Genomic DNA, 11627 nt, shown 5'->3' with positions numbered 1-11627 from the left:
CGAGGGGAATTAAAAAAAAAAAAAAAAACGAAGATAAGGGTGTAATACTAGACAGGCTATTTATTTTGACTTTGGATTATTCCGATTGGCTTACTAATGATTACGGATGGAAGACCAGCCATGATCAATCACATCACATGCTGCTCTCAAAATCAGTTTGTGAAACTTCACTTAAATAAAAACATGTGTATACACTTGACATTTGCTTTCATTCCAGCGAATGTAAACATCAAAAAATGATAAAAAATAAAACACTAATGCACCTGCTGTACTTTAAAGTAGATGGAAACTGGACTTACTTTACTGTAACTCTTAAAATGGGGTCAGTCTGACAAGAGTCTAACTCTTGATGGGACGGGTCTGGATGTAATTGTTCCAAACACAAATGAAAAATGCTTGAATTATCAGCAGGCAGTGTTACTGCATCACAATGTTCTGTTGAAAATCACTATAAAAATGTGCAACCTGTAACCACACACACACACACACACACACACACACACACACACACACACACACACACACACACACACACACACACACACACACACACACACACACACACACACACACACACACACACACACACACACACACACACACACACACACACAGACACACACACACACACAGACAGACAGACAGACAGACAGACAGACAGACAGACAGACAAAATCTTTCATTGTAGAGTGACTTTTTGTTTTACTTTATAAACCTCAACCTAATACACAATGTGCAAAACAAGAGTTAAGAAAGTTATTGCTCTGGTCGTGTTAGTACCCTTCTTTTCATTAAAGAGCTGATGTAAAGTTTGCATTTGTTTGTTTTCTATGATGTCTACTGTACATGGCACTGTAAATATATTTAATTTCCATAAAAAGTGTACTGGCTTGGAAAGGCACATTGTTAAAAAATATACACTTGTTCTTTGCCTATAAAAGAATGAACTGCAAAATCCATCATAATGTGTAGGAGGTACGGTTAGAAATGAGGACAATGAGGAATTATATTCAAGCAAGCGGTCCATAGTGGGTCAATGTCCATCGCTCATGAAGTCAAGCAGGCAAGCCCTTAAAATGCTTTTCTCAAATTCAGCATGTGTCCAAATGCCGCTCATCAATGAACTTTCATTACGTTAAGCTCCAATCCCCATGAACCACCAATCCATCAAAAAGTTTTCATTGCATCAGACCATAAAATCCGTCCCATCTCTGTGCTCCACTGTAGTGCAGATGTGCACCGGACAGGTCCTGCCATGTCCCTCAGTCCAAATGCTGTTTAATCAGTGGACTCCTCCGTTCAGTGACTTGATACTATGCATGTGGAAATCCGTCTCCATTGGTACGGACCGCTTATAAACTGGATTAGATGCCTAGGAGGAAGACAGGAGGAGAGAAAGAGAGAGTGTGGGGAGTAAATAGGTCAGTGAGGTTCATTGAAATGCACATGGTTAGAAGGGAAAGGCAAACAGAGTCTTTGAACCACAGGATTGGAATGATCACGATGAATGATCCACACTCCCAGCTGACTGACGCTTTGCAAAAGGCCTCATGGTTTCAATCAAAGCCTAGTTGTTTTTTGTCCTTGTGACTGCATAGAGCTGCCAGTTCAAGCTATTTACATTTTAAATAATTTACAAACAGCGTAAATTTATTAAATTATATCACAGATTCATCTTCTGAAAGAAACTAATACTTTTATTCAGGCAGGATGATTAAAGGGCACCTATTTTACCCCCTTTTCAAGATTTAAGATAAGTCTTTCATGTCTCTTAAATGAGTCTGTAAAGTTTCAGCTCAAAACCACCATCACCATCAGATTATTTATTATACCTTTCAGAATATTAGATTTTTCTGCTCTGGACACAATGTAGCTGTTTTTTTTGCCTGTACTTTTAATGCTAGTTCTCCCCACCTACCGTTCCCATGTGCCTGTCAGAGTGTGCCTTAATCTCCGCCTTGGCTGCGTCAGAAAAACAGCACAGTGACAGATATGAAGAAAGCAGATTTCACGTAACGTTTGAGACAAATACTACAGTAATCTCTCAAAATCAGAGGGATTTGGACACTATTTTAACTTCAGGAAATGAAAAAAAAAAGAGACTTATTATGTTTCTATCACTCCAATATGACTGTGAACACATTATACCTACACATAGTTCTGTCCAAACAGCTTACAAAAGATGATTTTCATCATAGGTGCCCTTTAAGTGGAACAGAACATTCCCATTTCAAATAATTGCTGTTCCTTTGAACTTTGTATAAGTTTCAAACATACAGTGAGCAGTCCAACTGTTTAACATTGATAACAAGATGTCTCTTGAGTACCAAATACACATTTTAAAAGTGATATCTGAAGGATCAAGTAATCCTTAAAACTGGAGCAATACAAAAATTCAGTAAAAATTGCATTTTACAATAAATCAGAATGCAAACAGATACAATAATCTTGTAATAATACTGCAATCATACTCATTTTACTGCATGTATGATCAAATTTGTGCTTGGTGAATACAAATTACTTCTTTCAAAGCCCCTTTAAAATTTCTTACTATTAAAAAACTAAGCTAAAACTAGGGCTGTGTGATTAATTAAAGGAATGTTTCATGAAGATTTTGTTAGTAAAGTCTGTTCTATGCAGAACACAGTGGCTCAGTGGTTAGCACTGTCTCACAGCAAGAAGGTCGCTGATTCAAGTCCTGGGCCAGTTGGCATTTCTGTGTGGAGTTTGCATGTTCTCCCCACATTTGTATGGGTTCCCCCTTACAGTCTAAAGACATGTGCTATAAGTGAATTGGGCAAACAAAATTGGCCGTATCTATGAGTGTGAATATGAGAGTGTATGGGTGTTTCCCAGTACTGGGTTGCAGCTAGAGGGGCATCAGCTGTGTAAAACATTTGCTGCAATAGTTGATGGGTAATTTCGCTGTGGCAACCTCTGGCAAATAAGGGACTACGTCGAAGGAAAATGATGGAATGAAGTGTGTTCTAGTAAACCTCCAGCACATGCTTTCAGATCCAGAAGCATTTGCTTTACAGAGTCATAGTTCACTCACTAGTTATACACAAACTCTAAATCAATTTAATCTGACAACAGAGACATTGTGATGATAATTGTTCTGTGGCAATGAGAGCAGCTTCCCAGTGAACTACGACTTGGTGTAATAAATGCTGCATGTAAAAATACAGTATACAGGGTGATTCAAAAAGAATACCACAACTTTGAAAATCGAGAACTCTGCAAAGAAGAAAAGGAGAGCTAAGCTCTTTCTGTCGTCGATTTAAGGAAGCTCTGAAGTTTCATTTGGTTACTCAACTAAATGAAGGAATAACTGCGGCTATCCAAACCGTTACGCCCGAGATGCTACAGAGAGTGTGGACGAGTATCGGCATGATATCACTCGAGTGTCTGAAAATGGTCATGTTGAATATCAACTTGTTCTACTGAAAAATAACTAAGTACACTTCACATTAATTAAATACCCAAGGCTCCATCATGTTTCTTTGATTAAATACAGATTTTCAAAGTTGTGGTTTTCTTCGAATCACCCTGTATATTAACACTTTTAATAACTATAATATTCAATAGTCGTGTGAATCAAACAAAGCAGTTCAACTTCTGTTTATAATGCAACACTATGGGGATTTCCTGGGTTTCCTCTTGGTAAGTGCCACAAGAGCACCCTCTGGTCTTCATAGGAGATTTACAACTAATCACAGAACAGTGCTTTGCTGACAAGATGTGAATGACAATAGCAGCTTTGCTCAATCATGTTTGTGATTTCATTTCGATTAATCACCAGCCCTAACTAAAACTAAAATAAAACTAAATAAATGAAGAATTCAGATGCAAAAACTTCTGAAATTTTCATCTAAAATTAGCATTTCCTTCATTCTCTCATGTCTAGGGTCAGTAATTTTGATTTTATGGCAAATAATGCATGATTTTTATTGCATTTGACATGAAATAATAAACATAAGAGACTGAGAAAAAACTCCAGATGGCATTTAGAGGTTTGAGCATCTGAACTCTTCACTATTATTAGTGATACTAGAGCTTTGATTTATGGCTAAACATGCACACACATTTAATGACCAGTAAGCAAGTATTCCTAAATATATTTTACAGTGTCACAAATATCAGACTGCAATGATCTCCAGTAATCTCAGTGCTCTTACCATCTCATAGCGCGCTCGTGAACGTGCGCTTTGGAAGCGTGCAAACTCCCTGCGGTCGTGAACGGTGATGACCAGTTTCCAAAGGGCCAGCAGCACGATGCCCATCAACAAGATACTGCCAACCACAGCCAGCAGCACCGTCATAGCATTTGGTGCGACGGCACATTCTGTAAACACACACAGTACATAAATGCATGACCATATTATTTGACACGATACTTAACTGGAAACCTTTTTTATTCAATGCAATTCACATATGAATATTCTTTTAGAGAAAGTTCACCCAAAAATGTATTCCCCCTCAAGTCATTACAAACATTTACAAATTTCATTTTGCTGTTGAACACAAAAGAAGATATTTTGAAAAATGTTGAAAACCAGTGCCACCTATAGTAAGAAAACAAATAGCATGCAAGTCAATGGCTAAAGGATTCCAACAGGCTTCAAAAAACTCATTTTCTTTTATTTCTGTGTTCAACAGAAGACAGAAACTCAGATTGTGATTGTGATTGAAATGTGATTGTGAATGCAGTTATTTCAGAAGTAGTGTCATGAAATGCAAACACTGACCTGGCTCTTTAAGAGCGGTGAGGACTGATTGTCCACTGGCATGCTCAGAGTATGTAAACTTCATCACGCAGTCATTCTCAGTCTTATACACGCACTGAACAGCGTTGGGATCATCGGTTTCTAAAACAGACAAAAAGAGGACTTGAGTTCAGTAAAACAGATGTTCAAACCGCGGCCACAAAGTGAGAAAGAAACACAAGGTCGAGAGCCAAGAGCATAATCTTATAACGCCGAAATTATTTTTGGAGCAGACCTTGCATTCCTTAACAAGGACCCAGATTAATGAAGAACGTTTAAATGTTATCATAATTAAAATCCCCTACAGACTAGGAAGTCTCTCCCTTCCTCACAGTCATTTAACTCTGGAGCCTCTTTCTCTAAAAGAGCTGGACGTTTCCGGTATGCACATGTGGACTCCATTAAGGACGTCAGCTGACTGAAAAAGCAGAGAAATGTTGTGAAGCCTTCTTTTACAATTAACGGTGACATGGAAAGGCCTTAAAGGAGTTCACAAGCATCCTGAATGTTTCACTGCAGAGTCTCGGAGATGGACTCCAGCATCATATTGCACAACAGTAAACATTCATTCATTCATGAATGCATTCCTAAACGCATGTAAAAAATGCCTCCTGCAATAAAACCCTTGATAAACTCTCATAAATGTTATTAATAGCTTCAAAACTCTAATAAACCTTCATAATTATAAATATAATATAACAAAATATAAATAAAAATACCAATAATCAACATTTTATTCATGTTCTGACTGCTATTTTTATTCAATATGCTTTTTTATATTAGTGGTTTATATTAAAAGCACTGCTGTGAGAGAGAGAGAGCAGTAAACACGGTCTTTCTCAGTGTGACAGTGAACAGCCAGTGCTGCTGGGACGTCCAGAGCCACATTCTCCAGATAATAACATAAACAGAGCTGGCTATGATTCACCACAAACTGTGCTTCACCCTGCTGTGTGCAACACATTCATGACCTGGAAGCACAAACTGTGGCTCCAGCAGCAGCAGCAGCAGTGTGTCCTGATGAGAGGGAAAACAGAAACCCTGCTACTTCAGGATTACTGCTGCTTTTCAAGTTTTGGCTCTGATAGATGTCAAGGAAGATTTATGTTATGTTAAACGTTATGATAGTTGTGTGTTATTCTTCAAACTCATTACCCACTATTACACTATATATCGGATTACATACTTATTTGAAAGTATCTTCTTGCTAGTAAAAAGAGAAAAAAGTGATTAGAATTTAAAACATATGATTTGGGTTTTAATATACATTCTAAAAGTTTATTTGTTTTAGTGGTGGCAATGCTGAAATACTGTGCTCAGCATATATGAGTACACCCCTCACAAATCTATCTTTTACATTCATATTTATATTTATAAAAAAAAAGAAAAAAATATTCTAAAACAAAAAAATATAATTATAAATAAATAACAGTACTATTGTTAATATACAATTATTATTCTAAATAAATAACAGAAATGAATCCAAAATGTAACTGGAAAACATCTAAAGACTTTCTATACACATGAGTGATGCTAAGATAATTTAAGAAATATTTTGCCTGAATATTAGACATTATATAGACAATTCAACAGAATACAAAAAAGATGTTTTAAAGGATTATCTGTTGTGTGTTGTCTTTGACCTGACTCAAAGCCGAGAATTAGGTTTATTAAGTCTAACCTCCCTGACTTAATCCCTCCTTTCTGCTTCATACCAAAAGAAAATCTATCATGAGCCATGCAGTATAAATGAGAACACCACTCTTAATAAATACACTTGCATATAAAGCAAAAAGTATCTCAAAGCATTTACTGGGGCCACTGGCGATTTTTACAGGGGCACGTGCCCCAGTAAATGGGGTCTAGCAACACCCCTGTTTGTGCCTATACATTAGATTATTCAGTACTGAAGCTAACTTAGTTAGGTTTTAACTCTATGTACAGTCAGGAGCAAAGGGTCTTCTTTTTCTTTTGCTGGTATGTTTTTTTTTTTTTTTTTTTTTTTAAATCACAAAGTGCAGTTGACTTGCATTTAACAGCGTTCATACATCTTCATTCATTCATTCGGCTTAGTCTCTTTATTCATCAGTGGTCGCCAAAGCGGAATGAACCGCCAACTTATTCAGCATGTGTTTTATACAGCGAATGCCCTTCCAACTGCAACCCAGTCCAGAGAAACATCCATATACACTCATTTACACACACTACGTCAATTTAGTTTATTCAATTCAACTAAAGCGCATGTCTTTGGACTGTGAGGGGAAACCGGAGCACCCGGAGGACACCTACGCCAACACGGGAAGAACATGCAAACTCCACATAGAAATGCCAACTGACCCAGCCGGGTATCGAACCAGCGACGTTCTTGCTGTGACCATGTCGCCTCTGTTCATATATCTTATCCAAAGTCAAATTGAAGAACTTTGGTCCTCTGTCCAGGTGCATTTTTCTAACTTTTCCAGCACTTTATCACTATATATATGGACATATTTGCATAAAAAATTACTTCACATTATATCAGATACTATTTGTTTCAGTATAGCATACTAAGAAACAATTTAAATACTGAAATACTGTCATTTACACATTGGAATGTAATTTACTCAAATTTTAAATGTGTCATCTTTTATCTTAAACTTATACATTTATAATCCCAAATTTAGAATATAGAAATATTACATTATTTAACTTAAAAAAAAAAAAAAAAAAATGAAACAAAAACCGCCTGCAGGGTGCACCAGGTTTGTCATTGTCACTGAATCTTTCCTTCATTCATCCACTTGGGGATTTGAACCTAGCATATTTATTCAGTCTATATCTTTAGTCTTCAAGCCAACCCTCAACAACAGCCAACTCCCACTCATTTAATTAATTAATCAATCGTCAGTGCAATTTCAAGCACTTTATCCAAAATATAGGCACTTTTCAAATTTAAGCATTTTCAGAGATTTTCCAGCCCCTGAATTTTATCAAACTCCAAAGACCATGAATTAAAAAAAACTCAAAATCTTCTTTCATGTTTAAGATATTTTTGCTGCTTTTTCAAACTAGATTTTTTTTGGACAACTTAATTTTTTTAAATGTTATATCCACTTAAATTTGTTGAGCTACTAACTTAATCGATTTGACCCAATGAATAAATTATTAATTATTAAGTTAGCTTTTTTTCTTAACCACAAAAGTATTTTCTTGAGTAATGTAGGAAGTGTAAAGTGTTTGTAAGTGTGTACTAACTGAGGGTTTCCACTGTGGTGATTTCATCCTTGCACATGCGCTGACAGGTCTGGTTATCAGCCAGTCTCCCTGTGTTAAAAAGACGACACTCAATGCATTCCCTGTGGAGAAAGATTGAGAAAAAATACATAAAAATATTGAAAATATCAAAATCATGCATATATCAAACATTCAACTGGAAAAAACAAACAAAAAAACAAACAAACATTGCACAAAGGTGGAAGCCTATATTGCAAGACACAGCAGAAAAGCTAAATTAAAATACACTGTTCTGACAGTATAACCATTTAAACACTATATGCATGCTAAAATGGGACTAGGGCCAAAATGCGTCTAGTTGGTTTTTAGTATCTAGTGTGTTTAAAGATTATGCTCAGCACCTCATAAATGGAGTAAGTGTTCATGATTTATAAAGCACAGAGTGGGTTAGGAGCGCTTTTCAATTAAACTTATTACTGGTACAGATTCATTTTATTATATACACATTCTAGCCATCTATTTACAGTTGAAGGAATTAACCCTCCTGTGAAACTTGATTCTTTTTTAAATATTACCCAAGAGATGTGTAATGGAGCTATGCCATTTTCTTCTGGAGAAAGTTTAATTTCAATAAATATGGCTGGAATAAAAGCAGACTTAAAAAAATAATAATAATTTTAAGGTCAATATTATTAGCTCTCTTAATCATTTTTTAATGTGCTACAGGACAAACCAATGTAGTACAATGATTTGCCAATTTTTCTAGTTAAACCTATTAATCTAGTTGAGCCTTAAAACTGCACTTTAAAATATAATTAATAATGTTTATAATAAAATTGATATACAGATTAATAATAAAACATTAATATTTGTACATTTTGCGCAAAATAATATAGCTTTTCTTTTTTAATAAGTGTTTTCAGTCCAGTGATGGCAATGCTAACATATTTCAGTGTTAAGATATCTTTCAGAAATCATTCTAATAAGCTTTGATTTGGTGTTCAATAAACACTTCTTACGATTATAAATGCTGAAAAAACCCCAACCTGAGCTGATTTCAGTGGAAACATTGACTTTTAAAGATTCTTTAAGCATACAGTAAGCGTAAACTGCAAACTAAAAAGCATTGTGGCTGAATTTAAAAAAAAAGAGTTTCTTAAAAAAACCCTGCTAATTTAAAGGGCACCTATGATGAAAAATGACAGAACTGTGTGTAGGTATAGTGTGCCCACAGTCATATTGGAGTGATATAAACCCAATACATCTCTTTTTTAAAATTTCCTGACGCTAAAATAGGACCCAAATCCCAGTGCTTCTGAGGCCAACCGCAACGTGACGTAGGAGCCCACTGAATTGATTGACAGGCACCATGTTTCTATAACAACATGTATACACATGTCAACCAGGGACATGCAGCTAGGGGAGGCAGTGGTATGTCTATTACTTATTTAGTGTTAGGATCTGATATAAAGCCGCACTGAAAAGACATGGGTGAGGCAGGCAGTAGCTCTGCCGCAATGAAGGGATCGCACATGAGCTCCCGTTTATTCTTGATCAGTGGTTGCTCTTCTTCTACGTGGTAAAGGTCAATAGGAGTCCATTATTTTATGTTTTGCTCTAACTGCCTGCAAAAATCTTGGATGTAACGTTATTATCTCAGCTCAAAAATTTCTCAAAACTGGACTTAAATAAAACGGGAATAAATAACGGATGACAAGTGCCAGAGCTAAAGGGCTTTCTTCAATGGGCGGGATGGAAGATAACTCGATAATTTCAAAGTAATTCAAGTCATTTAAAGACTTCATTTACAAGTAAAGATAAGACAAGTGTGCACCCTGGTGTTTTTGGGAGGCATATTGAATCGCTATACATTTTACATTCTTCTTTGACCCAATATGTACCTGTTATGCGTATAGAAAGAATGCTGATATGATATATGAAACATGAACGGTAGCTGGCAAATATATTGAGTGCATATATTTGTAAATATGACCCTAAAAGAGTCGTGCTTCACCAGCTACAAACCTCATCGCAAGTCACTGATTAAAACATATGTTACAACTCTCTGTGATCATCTGCACCTCAATAATTAGTTTTAGAATTTTAAAACATTTTTAAAACAGAGCATGTTTGTAATAAAGAAAAAATAAATTGAAATCGCTATGTAATTCTTAACCGCTATAATCACCTTGATCAGACGGTGTCAGTAAACACCCATATGTCGGTGTGTGTGTGCGTACAGCAAACGGCATTTGTGTGTGAGACTCATTTCAGAAAAGCTTGAATAAATTCCACCACAAATACATCAAATAAACTTACTTGGTCTTTTACTTGTGTCTGTTTCTATCACTGACTGCTGTTTATCTACTGTAACGCAGACAAGCATGTGGGAACAGAGTGCAGGTAAAAGCAGCTCATTTGAATTTAAAGGCACAGGCTACAAAAACAGCTACACTGTACTCAGATACCAAAATGAGGAGATTCTACATTATACAATAAATGATCTAAAGGGTACTTTCAGCTGAAATTTTACAGACACATTCTGGAGACCCCAAAGTCTTATCTTACATCTTGTAAAAGGGGTAAAATAGGTGCCCTTCAAGTTACAGGAACACAAGGACAAACTACTTCAAGAATGAGAGCCTGAAATTGCCTTTTTTTACAATAATGTCTCAACTTCTGACAACATTATTTAGGAGTTTGCTGTAATAAAGCTAAATTGAGCAACCCTAGTTTCATACCTCTTTGTTCCACATGCATCTGGACAGGTGGGACATTTTTCACACGTGTCCCCAAAAGCCCCTGGCTCAGTGCACTGGCAGCGTCCGCACACACAGCTGCCCCGGCCGCTACAGATCTTGCCATCGTCCGACACACAGGAAGCCGTTTCCGTCGAGCAATTACAGTTGTCTCCAATATAACCGGCATGGCATTTACACTCACCACAGTGGCATTCTCCATGACCTGGAAAACAGCAACAAAACACACCCTTTAATCAGGACACGGCAAACTCTTATTCCGTTAAATGACTGGTATGTGCAAAAATTTTGAACCAACAAATGTGGTTAAGTCGCTGACGTGGCTATAAAGATATAAACAACACTGTACACACAAACACACATGCAGTGATGGAGAGAGTTTGCTGACAATGACGGAAACAAAAGCATTTCTCTGTCGCAGCACAAAGATGGCCGCTGTCTGCATCTCCCACATTCTCTGAAGTCTCTCTGTCCACATTCCAGTGCACTGATTACATGCAGATCTCCTCATTCCAGCACTGAGGATTCTTGGCATGTGTCTCCATCACTCCAACTCTGTCTGTGCTAAAGTAAATGTAACAAACCAACACTCACTGCATGAATGAGACCACTGAAAGCAGATATTAGGATGCACTAGTGAATATGTTAAATGTTATGTAGAACAAGACATGCTTTCATGGCAAAACAGAAAATTAACAGCATACAATGAACTGCTTGTGTAGTCAAGAGACATCTCTACATTGGCATATGTGATTACAGTAATGGTTCACTATACAATTAGTATGTCTTCTTAAATCACCGATGTTGAAATGGCATTTTTAGTTGAAAATTGTTTTAATTTTAATTTCATTTCATTTTCTTCAGCTTCCACGGGGCAGAGCGGCGGAGG

At 36.6% G+C, this 11627-nt stretch overlaps 1 protein-coding gene across 1 annotated transcript in view; it reads right to left on the bottom strand.

The window, feature by feature from the left end:
* Nucleotides 1-677: 677 nt before the first annotated feature.
* The window catches only part of itgb5 (integrin, beta 5), a 63645-nt gene continuing 52695 nt past the window's right edge, over nt 678-11627 (bottom strand). Inside the window, exons 11-15 of the mRNA XM_056465241.1 lie at nt 10721-10943; nt 8001-8101; nt 4749-4868; nt 4179-4345; nt 678-1372 (exon numbers count right to left, since the gene is read on the bottom strand). Coding sequence (XP_056321216.1) covers nt 1283-1372; nt 4179-4345; nt 4749-4868; nt 8001-8101; nt 10721-10943 — 701 coding nt within the window. The 3' untranslated portion in view covers nt 678-1282. The remainder of the gene's footprint in view (nt 1373-4178; nt 4346-4748; nt 4869-8000; nt 8102-10720; nt 10944-11627) is intronic.

Source organism: Danio aesculapii, chromosome 9, assembly GCF_903798145.1.
Source record: "Danio aesculapii chromosome 9, fDanAes4.1, whole genome shotgun sequence".
Taxonomy (NCBI): domain Eukaryota; kingdom Metazoa; phylum Chordata; class Actinopteri; order Cypriniformes; family Danionidae; genus Danio; species Danio aesculapii.
The sequence above is the reverse complement of the archived record's forward strand: the minus strand, read 5'-3'. Positions and strand labels throughout refer to the sequence as shown.